Genomic DNA, 27,658 nt, shown 5'->3' with positions numbered 1-27,658 from the left:
GTCAAGCTTCTTGAGTGTTGTTGGAGTTGTAACTATCCAGGCAAGTGAGGCGTATTCCATCATACTCCTGACTTGTGCCTTGTAAATGGTGGACAGGCACTGGGGAGTCAGGAGGCGAGTTACTCACTGCAGAATTCCCAGCCTCTGACCTGCTCTTGTAGCCACAGTATTTATGTGGCTGGTCCAGTTCAGTTTCTGCTGAATGATATTTCCCCCCCAGGATGTTGATGGTGGGTGATTCAGCAATGGTAATGCCATTGAACATCAAGGGGAGATGGTTAGATTCTCTCTTGTTTGAAATGGTCATTGCCTGGCACTTGTGTGTCACGAATGTTACTTGCCACTTATCAGCCCAAGACTGGATGTTGTCCAGGTCTTGCTGCATCTGAACATGGGCTGCTTCAGTATCTGAGGGGTCGCAAATGGTTCTGAACATTCTGCCATCATCAGCAAATATCCCCACTTCTGACCTTATGATGGAGGGAAGGTCATTGATGAAGCAGCTGAAGATGGTTGGGCCTAGAACACTACCCTGAGGAGCTCCTGTAGTGATGTCCTGGGACTGAGATGATTGACCTCCAACAACCACAAGTATCTTTCTTTGTGCTAGGTATGGTTCCAACCAGCAGAGAGTTTTCTGCCTGATTCCCATTGACTCCAGTTTTGCTAGGGCTCCTTGATGCCATACTCCGTCAAATGCTGCCCTGATGACAAGGGCAGTCACTCTCCCCTCACTTCTGGAGTTCAGTTCTTTTGTCCATGTTTAGACAAAGGCTTTATTGAGGTCCGGAGCTGAGTGGCCCTGGCAGAACCCAAACTGAGTGTCAGTGAGCAGGTTATTACTGACCAAGCGCTGCTTGATGGCACTGTCGATGACCCCTTCCATCACTTTGCTGATGATCGAGAGTAGACTGATAGGGCGCTAATTGGTGGGGTTGGATTTTTCCTGCTTTTTGTGTACAGGTCGTACTTGGGCAATTTTCCCCTTTGCCAGGTAGATGCCAGTGTTGTAGCTGTACTGGAACAGCTTGGCTAGGGACACAGCACGTTCTGGAGCACAAGTCTTCAGTACAATTGCCGGAATGTTGTCAGGGCCCATAGTCTTAGCCTTATCCAGTGCCTTCAGCCATTTCTTTATCACGTGGAATGAATCGGGTTAGCTGAAGACTGGCGTCTGTGATGCTGGGGACCTCAGGAGGAGGCCGAGATGGATCATCCACTCGGCACTTCTGGCTGAAGATAGATGCAATGTGCTGGGCTCCCCCTTGGGGATACTTGTGGACCTCCTCCTCCTGTCAGTTGTTTAATTGTCCACCACCATTCATGACTGGATGTGACAGGACTGCAGAGCTTAGATCTGATCCGTTGATTGTGGGATCACTCAGCCCTGTCTATCCTATCGCATGCTGCTGCCACTGTTTGGCATGCAAGTAGTCCTGTGTTGTAGCTTCACCAGGCTGATATCTCATTTTTAGGTATACCTGGTGTTGCTCCTGGCATGCCCTTCTCCGCTCGTAATTGAAACAGGGTTGGTCCGCCGGCTTGATGGTAATGGTAGAGTGGGGGATATGCCTGGCCATGAGGTTACAGGTTTTGGTTGAGTACAATTCTGCTGTTGCTGATAGCTCACAGCACCTCATGGATGCCCAGTTTTGAGTTGCTATAGCTGTTCAAAATCTGTCCCATTTAGCGCACAGGTAGTGCCACACAACACGATGGCGGGTATCCTCAATGTGAAGATGGGACTTAGTCTCCACAAGGATTGTGCGGTGGTCTCTCCTACCAATACTGTCGTGGACAGATGCATCTGCGACAGGTAGATTAATGAGAACGAGGTCAAGTAGGTTTTTCCCTCTAGTTGGTTCCCTCACCACCTGCCACAGACATGGTCTAGCAGCTCAGTCAGTAGTGGTGCTACCAAACCACTTTTGGTGATGCACATTGAAGTCCCCCACCCAGAGTACATTCTGTACCCTTGCTGCCCTTAGTGCTTCTTCTTATTGGTGTTCAACATGGAGAAGCACTGATTCATCAGCTGAGGGGGCGGGGGAGCAGTGGTAGGTGGTAATCAACCGGAAGTTTCCTTGCCCATTTTTGACCTGATGTCATGACACTTCATGGGGTCCGAAATCAATGTTGAGGACTCCCAGGACAACTCCCTCCCGACTGTATACCACTGTGCCACCACCTCTGGTTAAAGGCCTGCTACCTGACCCGAACCCAATGGGCCCAGCGACATGTGTCTGGTTCGGGTCGTGTTAGGCCCCTCTTCCGGGTCTGGCTTTCGGGGTCAGGCCGGACACGCACGGTATGTTTTTTGCTGGTAAGTATTAAAATTAAAAAACTTACCCGAGCTGGGAGTCCGGGACATCTAGCAGGGAAACTGAGTCTGTGCAGTCAGCGACTGATGTCTCTATGACGTCATCACGCACACGCTGCAGCTTCCTGGAGGTTCCGAGTCAGAAGGGATGGTTGGGTCGGGCACGAGGCAAAATTGAAGGGACTCTGGCCGGGCCGGGCTCGGGTCTGCTGTGGTTCGGGTCGGGTTCTTTTTCCCCGACCTGAGCAGGCCTTTACCTCTGTGGCTTTGTCCCTGCCGGTGGAACAGGGGATACCCAGGGATGGTGATGTGGTGTCAGGGACATTGTAGGGTATGATTCAGCAAGAATGACTGTCAAGGCTACTGCTTGACTAGTCTGTGGGACAGCTCTCCCAATTTTGGCACAAGCCCCCAGATGCAAGTAAGGAGGACTTTGCAGGGTCGGGTGTGCCGTTCTCATTTCCAATGCCTCGGTCAATGCCAGGTGGTCCATTCGGTTTCATTTCTTTTTTTTATTAGGCTTTATGGAGGTTTGATACAACTGAGTGGCTTGCTAGGCCATTTCAGAGGGCATTTAAAAGTCAACCACATTGTTGTGGGTCTGGAGCCAGACCGGGTAAGGACAATATTGAACCAGATGGGTTTTTATAGCAATCGACAATAGTTTCCTGGTCACCATTAGACTAACTTTTTAATTCCAGATTTTTATTAATTGAGTTCAAATTTCATCATCTGCCATGGTGGGATTCAAGCCCATGTCTCCAGAGCCTTAGCCTAGGCCTCTGGTTACTAGTCTAGTGACATTACCACAATGCCACTGCCTCCCCTCGAGGGCAGGCTCTCAAGCCAAAGGCTAAGAGAAGGTTTGTGGTTGCTGTAGCCGTCTCAGCCTGATGAGCCACTATGGAGAAACACTTGGGCTAAAGAGTGGGATTCGTCTGTGTCAGCTGATTTCCACTTTAAACAGACTTGGTGCAGACAGGAAGAAAAGTCCTACAGAGATGGGGGAAGAGGCGAAAACAGCAGATGCAGTAGCGGCTGCAGCTTCAATCTTGTATATAGGCGGCTCGGCAGTATGGGTCATTTGACAGTTGACCTGAGGCAACATCATCATCTGGCAGCACCCTGAGTGACCAAGCAGCCTTTCGTACGGATAGCACTGCTTGCTCTGAATGGAGACAGGCCTCAAAAAGGTAGCTCAAACGTTACTTGTCTCAACTCACCTGTTTGGCCTACCGTAGCCGACGGGCATCTCCTATAACAGTGCAAAAGAAAGAAGTAAATCGACAGACATGAATTTTGTGCTGAGACAGATTCAGGAGAAGTGTAGAGAACAAATCGTATGCCTGTACGCTACTTTTGAAGATTTCACCAAGGTCTTCGATACAGTCAGCCAAGTTGTACTTTAGAAGATACTATCTAGATTGGATACTATCAAGATTCCTCATCCTTCTCTGTCAACTGCACAAAAGTCAGAAAGGTCAGGTCAAGCAGAATGGAGTCCTCTCAGATAGCTTCCCTATCTCTAATGGGGTTAAGCAAGGGTGTGATCTGGCACTGACCTTTTTGCTATTTTCTACTGACACATACCAAAACCACAGAAGAGCTTGTAGTGAAGCTTCTATTTGCTGACAATTGCACCCTTCTGGCAAGCATGGAGGATGCAATGCAGCTCAGTGTAAACTGTTTCTCTGAAACAGCAAACTCTTTGGCCTTACTATTAGCCTAAAGAAAACAGAAGCGCTGTACCAACCTCGGCCCTGAGGAAATTGCAGTCCACCACAGATTGGCATTGACAGCAGCAACCTCATTCTGCAGAACAGTTTATCTATCTAGGTAGGATTATCTCAAATTATGTCACTGTGGACATAGAAAATCAACAGTCCAAGGCCAACAGCTCCTTTGGCCACTTTGAAGCGTGTCTGGTAAAACCATTCACTGCACATCTCTACCAAAGTTAAAGTATAGAGTGGTTGTCATCACCACCCACTTGTACAGTTCAGAATCATGGGTTCTGTACAGAAAACAAATGCAACTGCTGGAACACTTCCATCAACACTGTCTTAGATCCATTGTGAACATCAGATGGCAGGACTAGATCACAAACAATGAAGTTCTCAACTGAGCCAATCTGCCGAGCATTGAATTTATTCTGTCAAAATGCCAATTGTGCATGTGTCACTCATAGAGGATTCCAGAATACCAAAAGCAATGCTTTTATGGTGAGCTATGCTCCAGTAAATAATATCAAGATGCACTTCACAAATATTTCAAAGACCAGCTGAAAAGACGGGTCTCTCTGACTGACTTTGACCAACAGGTGTGGGAGCAGGAGGCTGCTGACAGAGACAGCTGGCACACAACAACCAGGAAAGAAATCTACAAGTTTGAAACAAACAGACATGAGGCTGCTGAAGAAGGGTGCAGAAAACAGAAGGAGTCTGTTTATACCAGAGCTATTCCAAACCAAGAGTTCTTGTGCTGCAACTGCTCAAGAGCCTGCAGATCAAGAATTGGCCTCTTCAGTCACCAACTATCGTGCCAGCTAGCACAGAGACAAGCCTTCCCATGATCTTCAACTGCGAGGAATCTGCCATCATATGCTAGCTGTAAGAATTTTAAATTATTTGTTAGTGGCAGCACAACTTTCAAAGATATCACAATCAAATGCATGGCCTTGCAGGTATCGTACCTTAAAAGTGTCAGTTGTCCATTATTTATAAAGGTTAAATTATTAATTAAATATCTGATTGACTAATCATGAAAAAAATGCCATTGTGAAACATCACTGCTGAGGCCCTAAAGAATAGAAAACTGGTTGATACTTTAGTTCCAAAGTGTCCACTTCTGCCCATATCAGATATGGTTATAGGTCCCTGAAGAACTCTGTTAGTCCTGAAACCAATCCCCATCTGCTTTTGCTTTATTTCATAGGGCTGAATTTTATTAGTACGCCGCACATTGCGTTGGCGGCCTTCAGAAACGGAAGCACCGTCACTGAGCACCCGCAATATTTTGCGCGGGGGCTCATTTAAATGGAGGGGACGGAGCAGTCGCCCCCGGTGACATAGAGGGGGCAACCGCTCTGTCCCCAGCAATGGCATCCGGCGCCATTTTTAAAGGGCTTCAAGCCCTGAGCAAAAATTTGCATTTTTAGAGAGATGCTATTTTTCATTTTTTTTTTTTTTAAATAATTAAAAGCTGGAGGCCCTTTCACAACCCACCCCCAATGTTTTTTTTTATTGACCAATATGACAAACATTAACTTTATGCCCCACCACCACCCCCCCCCCACCCACCACAACCTCATCACATTTGTCCTTCAACCCCTTCCCACCATCCCCACAGCCAATAAAATGTGTTTTCCCTGCCCTGATAAGATTAGATTAGATTAGATTCTAAGATTAGATTAGATTAGAGATACAGCACTGAAACAGGCCCTTCGGCCCACAGAGTCTGTGCCGACCATCAACCACCCATTTATACTAATCCTACACTAATCCCATATTCCTACCAAACATCCCCACCTGTCCCTATATTTCCCTACCACCTACCTATACTAGTGACAATTTATAATGGCCAATTTACCTACCAACCTGCAAGTCTTTTGGCTTGTGGGAGGAAACCAGAGCACCCGGAGGAAACCCACGCAGACACAGGGAGAACTTGCAAACTCCACACAGGTAGTACCCAGAATCGAACCCGGGTCCCTGGAGCTGTGAGGCTGCGGTGCTAACCACTGCGCCACTGTGCCGCTCCTTCCCCCCCCCCCCCCCCCCACTCCCCACCAATGTCTCGCCTCGGAACTCCGAATGGAGTTCCGGAGGCGAGCGGGTTGTGACGGGCGGCCGTAATATCGGCATGGGATAGTCGCCCGGTCTAGGTGAGTTATTTACCATTTATTAGCATTCATTATAATACGCAAATGAAGGGACCGCCGCCATCCAGCGGGGGGGCCGCACTGAGGCCCCGCCGCCGCCGGTAAAATGTGGCAGGGCCTTCTCGGCGTCGGGGGTCGTGGCGGGCCACTTCTCACAAGTATTTTACAGGCCCCCCCGCCACAACCCCAACATCGAGGGGCTGCTAAAATTCAACCCATAGTGTCTTCCCAGCTTGGGTGAGCAACACTCATGCAGTTTGCTCCATGAGGTTTTTGGAGTATGCCTTCAATTTAAAAAATGACTACAGACATCTAAGTTAGGTAATCTTTTGTTCACATTTTATCCTAAATGTGTATGAATAACCTGCAGAATCCATTTTAATACCAAGTACATTCTGATATTGTGAAATAGAGGATAATGGTAGGAATGTGATAGTTCGCGCAAAATCCATAGAGCATTGCAGACAGCGAAACATGTGATTGTCACCAGCACAGATGTTGAAAGGTGTGCCACAAGTTTATTTTGCAGTGAGGGAGCATATTTTATATAAACAATTGGTCAACATGCATTCTACGCATGAGCTAACTAAAAGCTTTTTCCCTAAATTTTTGCTTAGAGTTTGCCATTTAAGATGATTTTTTCCAATATGGATGTAATGCAAAATTGAGCAGCATGATGTGTAACTATATGGAATTCTTACAAATTACCATAAAAAACATTTGAAATAAGTTAAATTTTATGCAAGTACATGTATGGCCAACATATTTTATTGGGACGCATGTTCAGTTGCAGTTTCCAAAAATAAATTTCTTGGCCTGGTGGTCTTGTCATTGTTGGTCTCTTTTTTTTAAATCTTGATGGCATTTGCAATAGTAAATGGTTCCAAAAACGTTGTCATTGTGTACAGTTTATTGATTTAATATGAGATTTTGTGAATGCTATGATCTCATGACCTGAAATGGAAGTAATGTTGCAAGGAATGAGAAATGGTTTCTAAACTTTTTTGTATAGTGATGGATGATGCTGCAGAGAAACCTAGAACAGTTTTGATGTTGAAACTTTAATAAACCAATCAGCATGATTTTTTTTTTTTACTTGGATGTGCTTAATTATACTAAAAGTGCAAACACTACTTTAAATCTTATTTTATGTAAAATACTGATTACTTCTGCTGCAGTATGCAAACAGATACCCTGAAAATGTTGTAAGTAGTTCTGTGGGATCTCATAGTACAATATAGAAGCCATCATAAAACATTTATAAAATCATGCCTAAAATTATATTTTATGTCTGACATTTTTTTTAAAAGAAGCCCTGAAGCTACTAAAGACTAAATAATAATGTATGGGAGAGTTAAGAGACTTAATCTGGGGGCAATTGAACTTATTCATACATGTCAAATGAACAGTGAAGTAAAATATAACCGAAAGGAAATACGATGCTGAATAGCTTTTATGATCTATATGGGCAGTTAATTAAAAATATCATAAATTAATTTAAATTCAGTGGGAATCTGGTGTTTGCACTGTTAAAATTAGAAAGTCAAATAAAGATGCTGGAGCCATTCCAGTGATTTAAATATTCTGACGTACTAACTAGAATATCTCATGATTCACAAGATTATTTTAATAAAGACACTATTTTGCAGTTCTAAAGTAGGATTACAAGAGAATTAAGAACCAAAACTATTTTAAAAGAAAATGATGGAGAGTGTGTATTATTAATTAACTAAAATGTCATCTCATGAAATCGTCAACAAGAAGCTTCAGACTGTCAGTTGAAGCAGTAAATTTAGAATATGGACAGTTATAACGAGTAAGAAATTGAGCTACAATATTCCACTCAACTGGTATTTGCCAGTTATCAACAGTGACCAATAAACTGGAATTTTCTTCAGTCTTTTCTTCAACTTTTGTCATTAATTAGAGTAGATTAGATGTGTATACCAAGCCAAACCACTGGCATAAGAAGCAGAAGGGCTGTATCATGGGTACTTTTCATAGGACTGGATTTTGAGTTGAAAATAACAGTGAAGTTATCAGTGCTCACCCTTATTAAAGTGTAAATCGGACAGCAACTTCCAGCGACTGCACATGCCCAGCTAAATGCGGAAATAAGGAATGCTGTCCGTGTTACTCTGTTTCTCCAGAAGCTGCACCATACTGGTATTTCAAGAGACTTAGCAGAGCAACACATGGAATGGCATGAAGTTGCTGTACATATACCCACTAAACTTGCCATCAAAAGTTAGGGCTTTCCCATTCTAATGCAAGTAAGTTTTTAGCTGCATGATCAGTCTTAAATACTGCCAAACAACCTCTCTGGTCCTGAAAATTGACTTTTTCAGGTTTGGTGTCTCATTCCTTCAGTTTTTAATTACTGTTGGAGATTTTAAAATACATTTAAAAAAATCTTTGCTCCTTTTATCTCTTTCTCAATCCTATCTTTCCTTTTTTATTTTGCTTTCTGTAAATGATTTGGCATTGAAGTAAATATTCTAACTTGCACTTCCTGGTTTAGACTTTGTGCTGCCATTAGCCAGTCTTCAATCTGATTGGTTGAGATACACAATTACTTGCCCTGTTCACCCAGGTCCAAGATCTCCTGTAGTGGCTTTTTAATTACAGTAGGTTCCAGCACAAAAGCCATAGACTTTCCATGTGCAAGTGTAACAAATGGCTGGTATCATTTGTTTGCCGCTGAGAGCATGGTTGTTGATATGTATGCTCAGTATTTAAAAGAAAACATTTTTCTTTACACTGTTCAATTCAGTATTCATGTGCCTCTAGTGTTCCAGTTGCTGCTTGTCTTTCAGACAAGAATTTAAATATTCTACCAGTTTTGGTAAAGCAACCTCTGATCTCATACAACCAGATTCCAGATATATACAACACTTTACATTTGTATAATTTTAATGTATAAAAATATCCCAAGGCACCTCAGAGAAGTGTGATGAAAAATTGGCACTAAGATATAGAAAGAGATAAGCAAGGATGCACCCAAAGCTTGGTCATAGAGTTGGGTATTGGCTGTGTTTCATAGAACAAGGAGGTGAAGGCGTTTAGGTAGGCATAAGATCTAGGCAGCTGAAGGATAACCACCAATGATGAGGCAAAGAGAGGGGAATGCACAAGGGCAACCAGGCAAGGGTGAGTATAGCACCACATTCTGACTTGTGCCTTTGAAAGGTCAGAAAGTAAGTCACTCATCGCCAAGTACTTTACCTACTTTTATAGATACATGGTTAATATGCCTGACCCAGTTTAAGATTTTGGTCATTGGTGACTCCAGGATGTTGCTGTTCTTGCTCCTGTTGGAGATGATCATTGCCCAACTCTTGCATAATGCAAATGTTACCTGCCACTTGTAAGATCATACTGGATATTGTCCAAATTCTGCTGTAGGCTGGCATGAGGTACTTCATTATCGATAGACTTGGAAATGGAGCTAAACACTGAATCATGAAATAGCCACAGTCCTGGCTTTACGATGAAGTAGCTCAAGATGGTCAAGCCAAGCATGGTTCCCTGTGCAATTTTTGCAGTGGTATTCTTTGGCTACAATGATTCACCACCAAACAACCTGTCAGGCAAGCTCCCACCTGCCAAGTATAAGGAAAATTAATTTCACCACATGAACATTGATTTTAAACTGCTGATGGTGAAGAAAGAACTTGCTTTAAAAAAACAATTGGAGACTTTGGCTGGAGAGAGACATTAGGATATCAACAGACAAGTACTTCAAAGGACAAAGGAGATATTGCCTGCTCCAATTTAATCCACATTGGACTTTTGATTACCAGACGTTGGAATATTCCAGGTAGACTACGAAGATGGCCGAATACACAAACAGACGTGGTCGGGCCAGTTTGGTCACATGACTGACTGTTGGAGTTTTTTTTTAATTTTAGCTTCCAACAGGGAATTTGAAATCAGAAGGCTGTTAGCTCCTGGACTGAGAACACCTCTCCTGTCTGCTCTCATCTCACTCTCACCAGCTTCGGAAACCATTGAGGACATATGAACCCCAAGAGAGAAAAGTCCCCTATAGTTTTTTTTATTCATTCATGGGATGCAGGCGTCACTGGCCAGGCCAGCATTTATTGCCCATCCCTAATTGCCCTTGAGAAGGTGGTGGTGAGCTGCCTTCTTGAACCGCTGCAGTCCATTTTGGGTAGGTATACCCACAGTGCTGTTAGGAAGGGAGTTCCAGGATTTTGACCCAGCGACAGTGAAGGAACGGCGATATAGTTTCAAGTCAGGATGGTGTGTGACTTGGAGGGGAACTTGCAGGTGGTGGTGTTCCCATGTATTTGCTGCCCTTGTCCTTCTAGTTGGTAGAGGTCGCGGGTTTGGAAGGTGCTGTCTAAGGAGCCTTGGTGCATTGCTGCAGTGCATCCTGTAGATGGTACACACTGCTGCCACTGTGCGTCGGTAGTGGAGGGAGTGAATGTTTGTAGATGGGTTGCCAATCAAGCGGGCTGCTTTGTCCTGGATGGTGTCGAGCTTCTTGAGTGTTGTTGGAGCTGCACCCATCCAGGCAAGTGGAGAGTATTCCATCACACTCCTGACTTGTAGATGGTGGACAGGCTTTGGGGGTGAGTTACTCGCCTCAGGATTCCTAGCCTCTGACCTGCTCTTGTAGTCACGGTAGTGAAATGGCTACTCCAGTTCCGTTTCTTGTCAATGGTAGCCCCTAGGATGTTGATAGTGGGGGATTCAGCGATGGTAATATCGTTGAATGTCAAGGGGAGATGGTTAGATTCTCTCTTGTTGGAGATGGTCATTGCCTGGCACTTGTGTGGCACGAATGGTCCTTGCCACTTATCAGCCCAAGCCTGGATATTGTCCAGGTCTTGCTGCATTTCTACACGGACTGCTTCAGTATATGAGGAGTCACGAATGGTGCTGGACATTGTGCAATCATCAGCTAACATCCCCACTTCTGACCTTATGATTGAAGGAAGGTCATTGATGAAGCAGCTGAAGATGGTTGGGCCTAGGACACTACGCTGGGGAACTCCGCTGTGATGTCCTGGAGCTCAGATGACTGTCCTCCAACAACCACAACCATCTTCCTTTGCGCTAGGTATGACTCCAGCCAGCGGAGGGTTTTCCCCCTGATTCCCATTGACCTCAGTTTTGCTAGGGCACCTTGATGCCATACTCTGTCAAATGCTGCCTTGATGTCAAGGGCAGTGACCTCTTGAGTTCAGCTCTTTTGTCCATGTTTGAAACAAGGGTGTAATGAGGTCAGGAGCTGAGTGGCCCTGGCGGAACCCAAACTGAGCGTCACTGAGCAGGTTATTGCTAAGCAAGTGCTGCTTGATGGCACTGTTGATGACACCTTCCATCATTTTACTGATGATTGAGAGTAGGCTGATGGGGCGGTTATTGGCTGCGTTGGATTTGTCCTGCTTTTTGTGTACAGGACATACCTGGGCAATTTTCCACATTGCAGGGTAGATGCCAGTGTTGTAGCTGTACTGGAACAGCTTGGCTAGGGGCGCGGCAAGTTCTGGAGCACAGGTCTTCAGTACTATTGCTGGAATATTGTCAGGGCCCATAGCTTTTGCAGTATCCAGTACCTTCAGTTGTTTCTTGATATCACGCGGAGTGAATTGAATTGGCTGTAAACAAGGTTTAAGAATTCTGTGCCCAACGAAAAGCAAAATTATCTACAATCAAGGACCTTACAGTGAGATTGAAGCACAGTTTTTAATAAAAGATCCTTTTCACAGATTGCCTGAAACCTCTCCATTTTATTTTTCTTCTCTTTTCTCTCTCTAACCACTTTATGTTGGATATAACTCCAGTCACTGGAGGATTTTCCTTTTGACCCCCATTAGTCTCACTTCTAGGGTTTCTTGGTCCCATACTGTATCAAATGCTGCAACGATGTCAAGACCAGCTACTCTTGCCTGTCCTCATCACAGCCTTGATCCATATATGGATGCAAGAGCTGAATGGTTGAGTTCTGGAACCAAATGGCTCTGGCAGAACCTGAACTGAACATCAGTAAGCAGACTTGTGATGATGAGCTGTTGCTTGGGAGTTTTGATGGCTCCTGACATCATTTTACTGATTGGGAAGAGGCTGATAATGGTGGTAATGAGCCAGGTGAAACTTGTCCTAATTTTTATGGATTGGATATACCTGGTCAATCTTTAATATTGACACTTGTAATACTGTGCCACATTTGGCATACTGTGCACACTTCTGGGCTCCATATTATAAAAGTGATGTCGAGACATTGGAGAACAATGCGAAAAAAATTCAGAAGAATGATGACCAGAACTGGGAGGATATATTCTCACACTGAACAGGCTTGGGTACTTTTGTCTAGAAAAGGGAAGAACTATAGCCAACAAAATCGGAACTCAGTAATGCCATTGATTCTCTAGCCAGCGGAAATGCCCCTGGGAAGGATGGCATTACCCCTGAAATAATCAAGAGTGCTAAGACTGTTATATTCTCAGCACTCCATGAACTGCTTTGCCTGTGCTGGGATGAGGGAGCAGTACCACAGGACATGCGCGATGCCAATATCATCACCCTCTATAAAAACAAAGGTGACCGCGGTGACTGCAACAACTACCGTGGAATCTCCCTGCTCAGCATAGTGGGGAACGTCTTTGCTCGAGTCGCTTTAAACAGGCTCCAGAAGCTGGCTGAGCGTGTATACACTGAGGCACAGAGTGGCTTTCGAGCAGAGAGATCGACTATTGACATGCTGTTCTCCCTACGTCAGCTACAGGAGAAATGCTGCGAACAACAGATGCCCCTCTACTGTAGTAAAAGCAAAATACTGCGGATGCTGGAAATCTGAAATAAAAACAAGAATGCTGGAACCACTCAGCAGGTCTGGCAGCATCTGTGAAAAGAGAAGCAGAGTTAACGTTTCGGGTCAGTGACCCTTCTTCAGAACTGACAAATATTAGAAAAGTCACAGGTTACAAGCAAGTGAGGTGGGGGTGGGGCAAGAGATAACAAAGGAGGTCTAGATTGGACCAGGCCACATAGCTGACCAAAAGGCCACGGAGCAAAGGCAAACAATATGTTAATTGTGTGTTGAAAGACAAAGCATTAGTACAGATTAGGTGTAAAAACACTGAATATTGAACAGCAGCAAGTGCAAACCTGAAAAAAAACAGTGGGTAAGCAAACTGAACAAACTAAGATGAAATGAAATAAATGCAAAAAAAGATTGTAAAAAATGTAAAAAAGAATGTTTAAAAAAAGGAAGAAAAAATAACTAAAAATGAAAGTAAAATGGGGGGCTGTCATGCTCTGAAATTATTGAACTCAATGTTCAGTCCGGCAGGCTGTAGTGTGCCTAATCGGTAGATGAGATGCTGTTCCTCGAGCTTGCGTTGATGTTCACTGGTAACTGCAGCAATCCCAGGACAGAGATGTGAGCATGAGAGCAGGGGGGAGTGTTGAAATGGCAAGCAACCCCTCTACGTTACTTTCATTGATCTCACCAAAGCCTTTGACCTCGTCAGCAGACGTGCTCTCTTCAGACTACTAGAAAAGATCGGATGTCCACCAAAGCTACTAAGTATCATCACCTCATTCCATGACAATATGAAAGGCACAATTCAGCATAGCGGCGCCTCATCAGACCCCTTCCCTATCCTGAGTGGCGTGAAACAGGGCTGTGTTCTCGCACCCACACTTTTTGGGATTTTCTTCTCCCTGCTCTCACATGCGTTCAAGTCTTCAGAAGAAGGAATTTTCCTCCACGCAAGATCAGGGGGCAGGTTGTTCAACCTTGCCCGTCTAAGAGCGAAGACCAAAGTACAGAAAGTCCTCATCAGGGAACTTCTCTTTGCTGACAATGCTGCATTAACATCTCACATTGAAGAGTGTCTGCAGAATCTCATCAACAGGTTTGCAGCTGCCTGCAACGAATTTGGCCTAACCATCAGCCTCAAGAAAACGAACATCATGGGGCAGGACGTCAGAAATGCTCCATCCATCAATATCGGCGACCACGCTCTGGAAGTGGTTCAAGAGTTCACCTACCTAGGCTCAACTATCACCAGTAACCTCTCGATGCAGAAAGCAACAAGCGCATGGGAAAGGCTTCCACTGCTATGTCCAGACTGGCCAAGAGCGTGTGGGAAAATGGCGCACTGACACAGAACCCAAAGGTCCGCGTGTATCAAGCCTGTGTCCTCAGTACCTTGCTCTACGGCAGCGAGGCCTGGACAACGTATGTCAGCCAAGAGCGATGTCTCAATTCATTCCATCTTTGCTGCCTCCGGAGAATCCTTGGCATCAGGTGGCAGGACCGTATCTCCAACACAGAAGTCCTCGAGACGGCCAGCCTCCCCAGCTTATACACCCTACTGAGTCAGTGGCGCTTGAGATGGTTTGGCCATGTGAGCCACATGGAAGATAGCAGGATACCCAAGGCCACATTGTACAGCGAGCTCGCCATTGGTATCAGACCCACCAGCCGTCCTTGTCTCCGCTTTAAAGACATCAGCAAACGCGACATGAAGTCCTGTGACATTAATCACAAGTCGTGGGAGCCAGATCGCCAGAGCTGGCGGGCAGCCATAAAGGCGAGGCTGAAGTGTGGCGAGTCGAAGACACTTAGCAGCTGGCAGGAAAAAAGACAGAAGCGCAAGGGGAGAGCCAACTGTGTAACAGCCCTGACAACCAATTTTATCTGCAGCACCTGTGGAAGAGTCTGTCACTCTAGAATTGGCCTTTATAGCCACTCCAGGCGCTGCTCCACAAACCACTGACCACCTCCAGGCACTTACCCATTGTCTCCCGAGACAAGGAGGCCAAAGAAGAAGATAGATTGATAGAGGCCTTCAAGATAATGAAAGGGCTTGATTGGGGTGATATAGAGAAAATGTTTCCAATCATGGCGAGTCCATAACTAGAGGTCATAAATGTCAGATAAATAAATGCAATAGGGAATTTGGGAGAAACTTCTTTATCCAAAGAGTGGTATGAATGGGGAATGCACTACCACTAGGAGTAGTTGAGGCAAATAGCATAGATGCATTTAAGGAGAAGCTAGATAAGCACAGGAGGGAGAAAGGAAAAGAACGATATGCTGATCGGGTTGGATGGAAAAGGGTAGGAGGTGGCTTGTGTGGAGCATAGACCTTTTCAGCCATATAGCCTGTTTCTATGCTGTACATTCGATGTAACTTGATGAGTAGATACAGAGCCATAGTTGCTCTGGAATACTTTGGGTGAGAAGCAGATAGCTGTTGTCACGGGTCTTGAGCAGCACAACTGAGTGGCCATGGTCTTTGCTCTTCCCATTGCATTCAGCCATTTCTTAATGCCATGTGGAGTAATTCAAATTGGCTGGACAGTGGAATTTATAATGCTGGGGCACTTGGAATGATGCCAAATATAACTGTACTCTCAACGTCTATGGCTGAAGACACTGACAAGTACATCACCCTTGCCTCTTATATTGGTATACTGGACTGTACCATGGTTAAGGATGGGATGTTCATGGAGGTATCTACTATTTGTCACCTGGCTATCCAGTACCATTCTTGACTGAATGTGGGAGGATCAGAGAGTTTTGCTCTGATTGGTTGGATGGGGAAACCACTTAGCACTGTCTTTAGACTGCTGCTTTTAGTATTTAGCATGCAGGTAGCCCAATGTAGTCGCTTCACTAGGTTGGTACCTCATTGTAAGGCATGACTGTTGCTGCTTCTGGCACACCCTTCAACCATACACATTGAACTAAGGTTGATCACCCTACTTAATGTTGATCAAGGATTAAGGGATGTGCCAGGTCAGAATGATTGTGGTGGTATATAATTCTGCTGCTACTGATGGACCACATTGACTCAGATGCCCATTTTTGGGCTGCGAGATTTGTTCTTAGTATGTCACATTTAGCAGGATGGTAGTGCCACTCTACTTAATGGACGGTGTCCTTATCCTTGTTGTGGAAATGAAACTTTATTATAAAGACCGTGAAGTCTTCATTCCGACAGGTGCTATCATGGACAGTTGTATCTGTGGTTGATATGCTGGTGATTATGAAATCCACAGGTTATTACCTCGTGGAATTCCATACCACCTAGTATAGGCGTGGTTTGTGTGCTGTTAAAGACTTGGACAGTTCAATCAATGGTGGTACTACCAAACCAGTCCTAGTGATGGACAAAGATCATAACAAATAGGAGCAGGAGTAGGCCATTTGGACCCTTGAGCCTGCCATTCAGTTACATCATAGCTGATCTGATTGTGCCCTAAACTCCACTTTCCTGCTGCCCCCCCCCCCCCCCCCCCCAACCACCCCTTCCCCCATAATAACCCTTGACTCCCTTGTAGGGCAAAAATCTGTCTAACTCAGCCTTGAATATATTTAATGGCCCAGTCTCCACTGCTCACTGGGGAAGAGAATGCCAATGATTAATGACTCTGAGAAGAAATTTCTCCTCATCTTCATCTTAAATGGAAGACCCCTTATTTTGAAACTATCCCTTAGTTCTGGATTTCCCCACAAGGGGAAGCATCTTCTCCGCGTCTACCCTGTCAAGCCCCCTCAGAATCTTTTATGTTTCAATAAAATCACCTCTCTTCTAAACTCCAATGAGTATACGCCCAACCTGCTCAGCCTTTCCTTATAAGACAACCCTTTCATCCCAGGAATCAGCCTAGTGAACCTCCTCTGAACTGCTTCCAATGCCAAGTATATCACTCCCTGAGTAAGGAGACCAAAACTGTACACAGTGCAGTCTCACTAATGCCCTGCACAGTTGTAGCAAGACTTCCCTACTTTTATACTCCATCCCCCTTGCAATAAAGGCCAACATTGCATTTGCCTTCCTAATTTCTTGCTGTACCTGCATACTAACTTTTTGTGATTCATGTACAAGAACACCCAGATCCATCTGTACCACAGCATTCTGCGATCTCTGTCTTCATTTAAATATTCTGCTTTTCTATTCTTCACACCAAAGTGGAGAACCTGACATTTTCCCACATTATACTCCATCTGCTAAATTTTTGCCCACTCGCTTAATGTATCTATATCCCTTTGCAGACTCTGTGTCCTCCTCACAACTTGCTTTCCAACCTATCTTTGCATTGTCAGCATATTTGGCTACAAAACACATCCAAGTTCCTCAGCGGACCAGATTCTGTGCTGTTCCTTCCCTCTGTGTTTCTTTGAATCATAGAGTCATACAGCATAGAAACAGGCCCTTCGGCCCACCGCGTCCATACCGATCATAATGCCTATCTATACTAATCCCACCTGCCTGCATTAATTCCATATCCCTCTATGCCTTGCTCATTCAAGTACCTGTCCAGATGCCTCTTAAATGTTGCTACTGTTCCTGCCTCCACCACCACCTCAGGCAGCTCATTCCAGATACCCACTATTCTTTGTGTGAAAAATTTACCCCTTTGATCCCCTTTAAACCTCCTCCCTCTCACCTTAAATCTATGCCCTCTAGTTTTAGTCAACCCTACCATGGGAAACAGACTCTGGCTATCTACCCTATCTATGCCTCTCAATTTTATATACCTCTATCATGTCCCCTCTCAGCCTCCTTCACTCCAGGGAAAACAGACCCAGCCTATCCAATCTCTCTTTATAACTCAAGCCCTCCAAACCAGGCAACATCTTTGTGAATCTTTTCTGCACCCTCCCCTTGAACTCACTAGCTTCCATGACCTTCTCCACAGTAAATATGGACGAGAAATATTCATTTAAGACCTCGCCCATTTCCCGTGGCTCCACACATAGATTGCCACACTGATCCTTAAGGGGACCTACACTCTCCCTAGCTACCCTTCTTCCAAGTGATGTTCAACATGGAGTACTAAATCATTAGCTGAGATGATCATCATCAGTTTTTCTTGACCTTTTTTGATCTGAAGCCATGAGATTTCATGGGGTCCACAACCAATGTTGAAGATTCTCAGGGCTACTCCCATACCTCTGGTGGATCTATCTTGTCTGTGGGATTGGACATACCCAGGAATAATGGTGGAGTCTGCGATGTTGGAAATGATTGTGTGAGTATACCTATCAGGCTGTTGGTTGACCATTTCTCCCAACTTGGGCACTAGATTTTTCAGAGTCAACTGGGCTGAGGTTCCCCAAATCTTGTCTGGTGTAATCGCTGATGGGTCTGTCAGATTTGTTTTCCTTTTACTTTTGAATTTAATCTAGTTTCTGTACAACTGAACAGTTTCTAGACCATTTATGAGGACATTAAAAATCAACCGCATTGTGTGGCACAGGAAGCACATGGATATGCATATACTTTTTACATCCTTAAGCAACTCTCATTTAATGAATTACTTTTGCATTGTAGCCACTGTTAAGTGTATTTGTGTTTTGTATTTGATGTTGGTTGAGAGCAGAATGTTAGCCAGGGCACTGGGAGAGTTATCTGCTCCTCATCAAATAATGTTTTAGGATCTTTTACATCCACCTCAACAGGCAGGCAGAGCCTCATTCTAAAATACTTTATCAGTGCTACACCAGGAGTGTTAGCATGCATTACATGTTCAAGTCCTGGAGTGGACTTGAGCCCACAATCTATGATTCAGTGGCAACAGTGCTATCAACTACCCTACCTGACTATTCCCTCTAAAATGTAACCTCTATAAACTTGCCAAGTTGAAGGTCCAGCACACCAAATTAGTAACAATTATTGCTACCTGTTGAACACGGATTGTAATTTAATCCCATTACAAATACCGAGATCAGAGACAAAAACAAATAAATTCCTCTCTAACTCATACTTCGAATTGAAGTGTGCTTTTAATCCCCCAACGATGGGCGCAAACTCTCCAAAGTAGTGGGCGGCACAGTGGCGCAGTGGTTAGCACCGCAGCCTCACAGCTCCAGCGACCCAGGTTCAATTCTGGGTACTGCCTGTGTGGAGTTTGCAAGTTCTCCCTGTGTCTGCGTGGGTTTTCTCCGGGTGCTCCGGTTTTCTCCCACAAGCCAAAAGACTTGCAGGTTGATAGGTAAATTGGCCATTATAAATTGCCCCTAGTATAGGTAGGTGGTTGGGAAATACAGGGACAGGTGGGGATGTGGTAGGAATATGGGATTAGTGTAGGATTGGTATATATGGGTGGTTGATGGTCGGCACAGACTCGGTGGGCCGAAGGGCCTGTTTCAGTGCTGTATCTCTAAAACTAGTGCTTATTGCTCTTTTACATCAAGGACTTGGAAAATTTTAATTTCAATAGGCACTGTAAAGTTCAAGAAACTTCACTGACGATTGACAGGTTTAACATGCCAATATTTTCACGCTGAATGAGATATCTGTTTTTTCAGCAAAAGGGTATGTTTAATATTACTGTGAATTTTTCTAAGTAACTTTTACTACATTTTTTTTTGCAGAGAAAAAAACAGCATATTCCCTACAGGAACAGTAAATTAACTCGGCTATTGAAGGATTCTCTCGGAGGAAATTGCCAGACAATAATGATAGCTGCTATCAGCCCATCATCTTTGTCTTACGATGACACATATAACACCCTAAAGTATGCCAATCGAGCGAAAGACATCAAATCTTCAGTAAGTTTGTGTGTTTATGTATTTACTGGTTGATCTCTTTAGCACTGCACATGGAAAGTCAAGGCCAAATAGCTTCTTCATGTGAAGCAGTGTTAGAGGATAGGAGATCACTGGTTGAAGGTGCAGAATAATTCAGTCCTGTTTTAAAGTTGGGCATTCTGTCCTTATTTTTATTTAATGCTTCTGATTCTGTTTGTTATAATAAAATTTAGAACAATTTGGAATAACAGGGAAGGAAAATGGGTTGGAGCATTTGAATTTCTGTATTGTAGAGGCTGAGAAGCTGGGAAATACAAAACTGAGGTGTTATAGTGCCATCACTGGCAGGAGGGTTTAACTATAGGGCTGGATTTTATGGGCCCCCCGAGGCAGTGTCGGAGGCAGGCGGTCCATCGAATCACGACAAGTGGCAGAGGTGGAGGGCCAGTCACCAAGCAATTTTGCCGGGGGTGAGATAGGCCAACGACGGCCTTCCCGCTTAGAGGCCCTAAAGTGGCCTATTAATGGATCTACCCAGAGATGGGGGGGGTGCCTCCGCCACACACGAAATGAGGCCCCCTCCCTGCAGGCTTGGGTGGGGGTGGGCACCTTTGTGGGCAATCTGTGGCCCACAGAGGACCCCACAGACAAAACCTTAAACTCCATGGCTCCCCCTCCCGGGATTCCAGCGCTGGGCCTAGACCGAAGGCCTCTGCAGTGCCAGAAGTGGCTCCAGCTCCCGGTGGGGCTGTTAATACTGCTGAGCTGCTGGCCCTGTGATTGACCAGCAGCTCTTGGAGGTGGGATTCCCATCTTTAAAGGAACAGGATCCCAGTGCGGGACACTTAGGCTGGAAAACACCGGAGGATCACTCTGGGGTGGCATGAAAAGACCAAACCCTGCCTTTTCAGCCCAACACCGGGAGTCCCGCCTCCTCCACAAAATCTAACCCATAGTGTGAAAAGTTTACAATGGCAGTTTGCATTACAAATGTGGCCCAGAAATTTATTATAGGAGAAAAAGTTGGCACAGAAGTGTAATAAAAGCTTAACAGGAAATAAGGTTTTGCAGTTAGGTGTGTGCAGTGACAAGATTTTTAATATATGCTGGGTTCAAACATAATATCAGTCTGCCAGATATTTTGTATTGTGTTTTATTGTTGCTATTCTGATCTGTCAGTGTTTAAGTCAGGTGTGTGTGCATTAAACAGTTGCATACAACTTTGGTGAGACCACACCTGGAGTATTGTGTGCAGTTTTGATCTCTTTATCCAAGGAAGGATATACTTGCCTTGGAAATGGTACAGTGAAGGTTCACTGGATTTGTTCCTGGGATGAGAAGGTTGTCCTATGATGAGAGACTGAGTAAATTAGGCCTATAGGCTCTGGAGTTTACAAGACTGAGAGGTGATCTCATTGAAACATAAAAGATTCTGAGGGACTTGACAGGGTTGATACTGAGAGGTTGTTCCGCCTGGCCGGGGAATCTAGAACACAGGGGCACAGGCACAGGATAAGGCTTCGATCATTTAGGATCAAGATGAAGAAAAATTCCTTCACTCATAGGGTTGTGAATCTTTGGAATGGTCTACCCCAGAAGGTTGTAGATGCTCCATCTTTCAGTATGTTCAAGACTGAGATTGATAGATATTTGATCTCTCAGGGAATCAAGGGATACGGGGCGCAAGTAGGAAAGTGGAGTTGAGGTAGATGATCAGCCATGATCATATTGAATGGCGGAGCAGGCTTGAGGGGCTGAATGGTCTCCTCCTGCTCCTATTTCTTATGTTCTTAGTTCTTGTGCTGTACATTTTACTAGTTTTAGATACAAATGTATCTAATTACATGTAAACTCATTAAATTTAATAGATCATAAACTTTAATGTAATTTAGCTGAAGCATGCCCTGTCCATGAAATGCAGGGCTTTGCATATTGCTGTAAATCTATTGCAATCTACTCATAAATAAAGTTATGACCTACTTCTTCGCATGGAATAAGAATGTAAAACGAAGCAGAATGTTCTCCGATTTCAGGACAATTCTCTCACCTCGCCTCTGCAGACCTCACTACCAGCAATAGTGATTAATAAAATATGAAATTAACCTTGATACAGTTTTATGTTGATATTTTACTTGGCATAACTTGGTTCTAATTTATGTTTTATTATAATTACCCTATTTGCTTTTCATTTCTGCAGATAAAGAGCAATGTTTTGAATCTGAATAACCATGTGGGTAAATATGCAAAGATTTGTGAGGAGCAAAGGAAAGAGGTAAGTAGTTGCTATAAAAAGCCACAGAGACATTTGTCCATCATGAAAGCAAAAACAGACCGTCCAAAATAATATATATATTTTTGTTATACCTCAAAACTTGCCTTTTTGACCATCCTTTCAGTCACTTCTGTTAACTTTTCTGCTCCGTGTTCATTCTCTTTTATGTGAAATCCCATTAAATGTTTATTACATTGAGTGTAAGAGTTAAGAGTGTTGGCCAAAAGCATGTTCAGAATTAGGTGTTTGGAAGGTTTCTAAAGGTAGCGAGGTTAGGGCTGAGATGCTTGAAGGCCATATCATGGATGGGTAAGAAACAAGAGCTACTGTTGGGTAAGAAACAAGAGCAAAGGATTTACTTTGTGCTTTGAAGGAAAGAGAACCAGTAGGGGTTTAGCAATGATCGGGTATTAAGAAAACAGAACTCCGTGTAGAACAAGATGTGGACAGTGGAGTTTTAGACAGGCTGGAGTTGTGGAGGCTGGAGGCCAGCAAGGAGGGCTTGAGAAAAGTTATGCCCTAAGGCAACAAAAGTGTGGACAACATATGTTAAAAGTGATAGTTTAATTCAAGAGCTGACTCAGATCTCTATGCCTTATCTGTTTCACAGATTATGGAGCTGAAAGAGAAATTGAAGGCTTATGAGAGTGAAAAATTGTTGATTCGTAATAACCATGGACCGAATGTTATGATTGGTTCACATCCAAAGGAAAGTGAAATAAAAAGGTAAACCTACAAACTAATACATTTGTTTCAAAACCAAAGGCATACAATTTTTTTTCAAAAAAAATGCTTTTTCACTCGTTTTCATGCAGAAGTAATTTTCGAGTGTTGTTTTTTTGCTGATGGACTTGTTTAGGTTGTTGTAACATGTGTTTCTTCTCCATGCCCTTTTTTGCTTTCAGTCCTTTGTCCTTATCCAGCTGTAACAGTTAAACTCTGTGCCTTCAGAGTTCATTTGGATATCAAATTCAATGTTAAAATAATAATGGACATGTCTCTTCCTACTGTGCAAACTTGTTTGATCTCGCTATTATGTTAATACTTCCCTTTGATGTGTTTTCAAAATTATCTTGTTTATGTTTAAGTGAAAATTTATCAACTATGTGTTCAATTACATTTCAACTGTGTCAAGAATAGGTGATGAAACACAGTAAGACAACTGAGGATTGAGCACCATCGGGTGCTGTGCCTGCTATCAGAGAACAACGTACATTTGACCTCTCCCAGGTCATGAATAAATTAGTCTTTCATTAGTGAAAAGTTAATTGTAGGGACGATTGCCTCTTGGGAATGCCTGTTTCCTAGGAACAAAGATCAAGCTAGGCCTCCACCCCTTTATGCTACCCTGGGTCTTCAGGAGTTCCCCCTAGGGGAGAATGCAAGGCCTGCATCTACAATAGGCACTTGCCCAGCATACCAAAGTGATTGTAACCCCATAATACCCAGGCACAAAGGCAGTCCAGAAACTGGAGGTATTTCTTGTGTCGGGAACTTCACAGAAACCTTGCAGGTGCTTAGCAGGAAGGGAAAGAGATCCAAGAGGTAAGTACGCAACCTTTATTTTCCCCCAGCACCATGATGACTTTCAAGCCAATTAGGCTCTAGCTTCAGTTTTCAAACAGTCTTTCCTTTCAGATGGACATAAAAGATCCCATGGTCCTATTTTGAAGAAGTGCAAGGGAGTTCTCCCCAGTGTCCTGACCTATATTTAGTCCTCCTGCAATATCATCAAAATAAATTAATTACTGGGGAGGACCAACAAGTCCAGGGAACCCTGGATGTCAAGGGATATAGAGGATTGGATAAGGAAAAAAACGGAGGCTTATGGCAGATTCAGAGCACTGAAAACAGCAGAGGCGTTAGAGAAGTATAGTAAGTGTAGGGGGGTACTTAAAAAAGAAAGTAATTAGGAGAGCGAAGAGGTGACATGAAAAAACACTGGTGGGCAAGATAAAGGAAAATCCCAAGGCATTTTATAAGTATATTAAGGGCAAGAGGATAACCAGGGAAAGAGTAGAGCCCATAAGGGACCAAAGTGGCAATCTGTGTATGGCGCAGGAGGACAAAGGTGAGGTTGTAAATGATTACCTTTCATCTGCGTTCACTATGGAGAAGGACGATGCAGGTGTAGAGATCAGGGAGCGGGATTGTGATATACTTGAACAAATTAGCATTGAAAGGGAGGAGGTATTAGCTGATTTAGTGGTCTTAAAAGTGGATAAATCCCCAGGCCTAGATGAGATGTATCCCAGGCTGTTATGTGAGGCAAGGGAGGAGATAGCAGAGGCTCTGACACAAATTTTCAAATCCTCTCTGGCTACAGGAGAGGTACCAGAGTACTGGAGGACAGCAAATGTGGTACCATTATTCAAGAAGGGTAGCATGGATAAACCAGATAATTACAGGCTGGTGAGTCTAACATCAGTGGTAAGGAAACTATTGGAAAAAATTCTGAGGGACAGAATTAATCTCTACTTGAAGAGTTGAGTTCCGAAGAAGGGTCACTGACCCGAAACGTTAACTCTGCTTCTCTCTCCACAGATGCTGCCAGACCTGCTGAGTGGTTCCAGCATTTCTTGTTTTTATTTCAGAGTTCCAGCATCCGCAGTATTTTGCTTTTATTTTAGGGATTAATCAGGGATAGTCAGCATGGCTTTGTCAGGGGAGATCATGTCTAACAAACTTGATTAAATTTTTCAAGGCAGTGACGAGATGTGTAGATGGGGGTAAAGCAGTTGATGTAGTCTACATGGACTTCAGTAAGGCTTTTGATAAGGTCCCGCATGGGAGATTGGTTAAGAAGGTAAGAGCCCATGGGATTCAGGGCAATTTGGGAAATTGGATCCAAAATTGGCTTAGTGGCAGGAGGCAGAGGGTGATGGTTGAGGGTTGTTTTTGCGAGTGGAAACCTGTGACCAATGGTGTAGCACAGGGATCAGCGCTGGAATCCTTGCTGTTTATAGTGTACATTAATGATTTAGACATGAATATAGGAGGCATGATCAGTAAGTTCGCAGATGGCACGAAAATTGGTGGTGTCGTAAATAGTGAGGAGGAAAGCCTTAGATTACAGGACGACATAGATGGGCTGGTAAGATGGGCGGAGCAATGGCAAATGGAATTTAATCCTGAGAAGTGTGAGGTGATGCATTTTGAGAGGACTAACAAGGCAAGGGAATATACGATGGATGGTAGGACCCTAGGCAGTACAGAAGGCCAGAGGGACTTTGGTGTACTTGTCCATAGTTCACTGAAGGCAGCAGCACAGGTGGATAAGGTGGTTAGGAAGGCATATGGGATACTTGCCTTTATTAGCCGAGGCATAAAATATAAGAGCAGGGAGGTTATGATGGAGCTGTATAAAACGCTAGTTAGACCACAGCTGGAGTACTGTGTACAGTCTGGGCACCACACTATAGGAAGGATGTGATTGCACTGGAGAGGGTGCAGAGGAGATTCACCAGGATGTTGCCTGGGCTGGAGCATTTCAGCTATGAAGAGAGACTGGATAGGCTAGGGTTGTTTTCCTTAGAGCAGAGAAGTCTGAGGGGGGACATGATTGAGGTATACAAAATTATGAGGGGCATTGATAGGTTAGATAGGAAGAAGCTTTTTCCCTTAGCGGGGGGGTCAGTAACCAGGGAGCATAGATTTAACGTAAGAGTCAGGAGGCTTAGAGGGGATTTGAGGGAAACAAATTTCACCCAGAGGGTGATTGAAATCTGGAACGCACTTCCTAAAGGGGTAGTAGAGGCAGGAACCCTCAGCATTTAAGAAGTATTTAGATGAGCACTTGAAACGCCATAGCACACAAGGCTATGGGCCAACTGCTGGAAAATGGGTTTAGAATAGATAGGTGCTTGATGGCCGGCACAGACATGATGGGCCGAAGGGCCTGTTTCTGTGCCGTATAACTCCCTGACTCTCTGATTATCTCATTTCTGTTTCTGGGACTGTGCTGTATACAAATTGGCCACTGCATTTTCCCCATTACTACAGTAACTACATTCAGAGTACCTCATTGGTTGTAAAGTGTTTAGGATGGCCTGAGGTCATGTACCATTGGAATGGTCTGCACCTGAACTGTGCTGGGATCAGTGTTCTAGCGAACCATGTAACTAGGAAAGTAGAGAGGGCTTTAAACTAAATAAGTGGGGGTGAGGGATCAAGTTTGGGTAGATGTAGCAAATCAAGGGGTAGTGTCAAGGCAGGAGAGCAGAATAGTAATATGGGAAATGAAGGTCAGAGAGTGGCTGGAAGAGACAGAGAAAAAAACCTAAGAACACACCAACCGTCAAGACTAGATTACAAAGATAACAAAAAGACAAAACTAAAGGCTCTGTATCTGAATGAACGTAGCATTCATAACAGTAGACAAACTGATAGCGCACATTGAAGTAAATAAATATGATCTGATGGCCATTACGGAGATATGGCTACAGGATGACAAATGTTGGGTCCTGAATATTGAGGGGTATATGACATTCAAGAAGAATAGGAAGCTAGGTAAAGGTGGAGGGGTAGCACTGTTAATCAAGGATGGCATTGGTGCAATAATTAGAGATGACCTTGGTTCAGGAGATCAGGATGTAGAATCAGTTTGGGTGGAGATGAGGAATAGTAAGGAAAAGAAGTCACTAGTGGGAGTGGTCTACCGGCCCACAAACAGTAACCACAATGTAGGATGAATTCTACAAGAAGAAACATTGGGTGCTTGTGATAAAGGGACGGCAATAATCATGGGTTATTTTAATCTACATATAAACTGGAAAAATCAGATTGGCAGTAGTAGACTGGATGAGGAATTCTTTGAATGCTTTCGAGATAGTTCTTAGAGCAGCACGTTCTGGAACCAACCAGAGAGCAGGTTACATTAGACTTGGTAATGTGTAATGTGACAGGATTAATTAATGACCTCAGAGTAAAGGCACCTCCAGGTAGCAGCAACCACAATATGATTGAATTTTACATCCAGTTTGAAAGGGAAAGAGTGGGTCTAAGACTAGTATTTTTAACTTAAATAAGGGCAACTGTGGGCATGAAAGCTGAGCTAGTTGAAGTGAATTGGGTTACTAGTCTCAGACACAGATCAATAGAGAAGCAGTGGCAGACATTCAAGGGGATATTTCAGAATAAGTATGTTCCTACTATAAAGAAAAATTCTAAGGGGGGGGCCCACCATCCGTGGTTACCTAAAGAAGATAAGGAAAGCTTCAAACTTGAGGATAAAGCATATAATTGCACAAAGATGAGTGGCAGTTCAGATGATTAGTCAGAATGTAAAGAGCAGCAGAGGATGACTAAAAGGTTAATCAGCAGAAAGAAATTAGAGTATGAGAGGAAACTAGCTAGAAATGTGAAAACGGACAGCAAGAGTTTCTACAGGCATTTAAAAAGGAAAAGAGTAAGTAAAGTGAGTGTTGATCCTCTAGAGAGTGAGAATGGGGAGTTAATAGTACATAATAAGGAAATGGCAGATGAAATGAACAAATATTTTGCTTCTGTCTTGACTATAGAGGACACAAAAACATTCCAGTAATAGCTGTAAATCAGGTGGTGGAAGCAGTACTCAGCAAACTGATGGAGCTGCGGGCTGACTAGTCCTCAGGTCCTGTTGGACTTCATCCTGGGGTCTTAAAAGAGGTGGCTAATGAGGTA

The 27,658-nt window shown here is 44.0% G+C and overlaps 1 protein-coding gene across 6 annotated transcripts in view; it reads left to right on the top strand.

Annotated features, from left to right (window-relative positions):
• kif18a (kinesin family member 18A) overlaps nt 1–27,658 on the top strand; it is a 189,357-nt gene that overhangs the window by 75,023 nt on the left and 86,676 nt on the right. For all 6 annotated transcript variants that reach the window (XM_068046482.1, XM_068046479.1, XM_068046480.1 and 3 more), the window contains 3 exons: nt 19,570–19,746; nt 21,923–21,997; nt 22,608–22,723. In XM_068046482.1, coding sequence (XP_067902583.1) covers nt 19,570–19,746; nt 21,923–21,997; nt 22,608–22,723 — 368 coding nt within the window. The remainder of the gene's footprint in view (nt 1–19,569; nt 19,747–21,922; nt 21,998–22,607; nt 22,724–27,658) is intronic.

The sequence above is a fragment of the Heterodontus francisci genome, chromosome 14, assembly GCF_036365525.1.
Source record: "Heterodontus francisci isolate sHetFra1 chromosome 14, sHetFra1.hap1, whole genome shotgun sequence".
Lineage (NCBI taxonomy): Eukaryota > Metazoa > Chordata > Chondrichthyes > Heterodontiformes > Heterodontidae > Heterodontus > Heterodontus francisci.
Note: the sequence above shows the minus strand (reverse complement) of the source record. Positions and strands in the feature narration are given on the sequence as shown.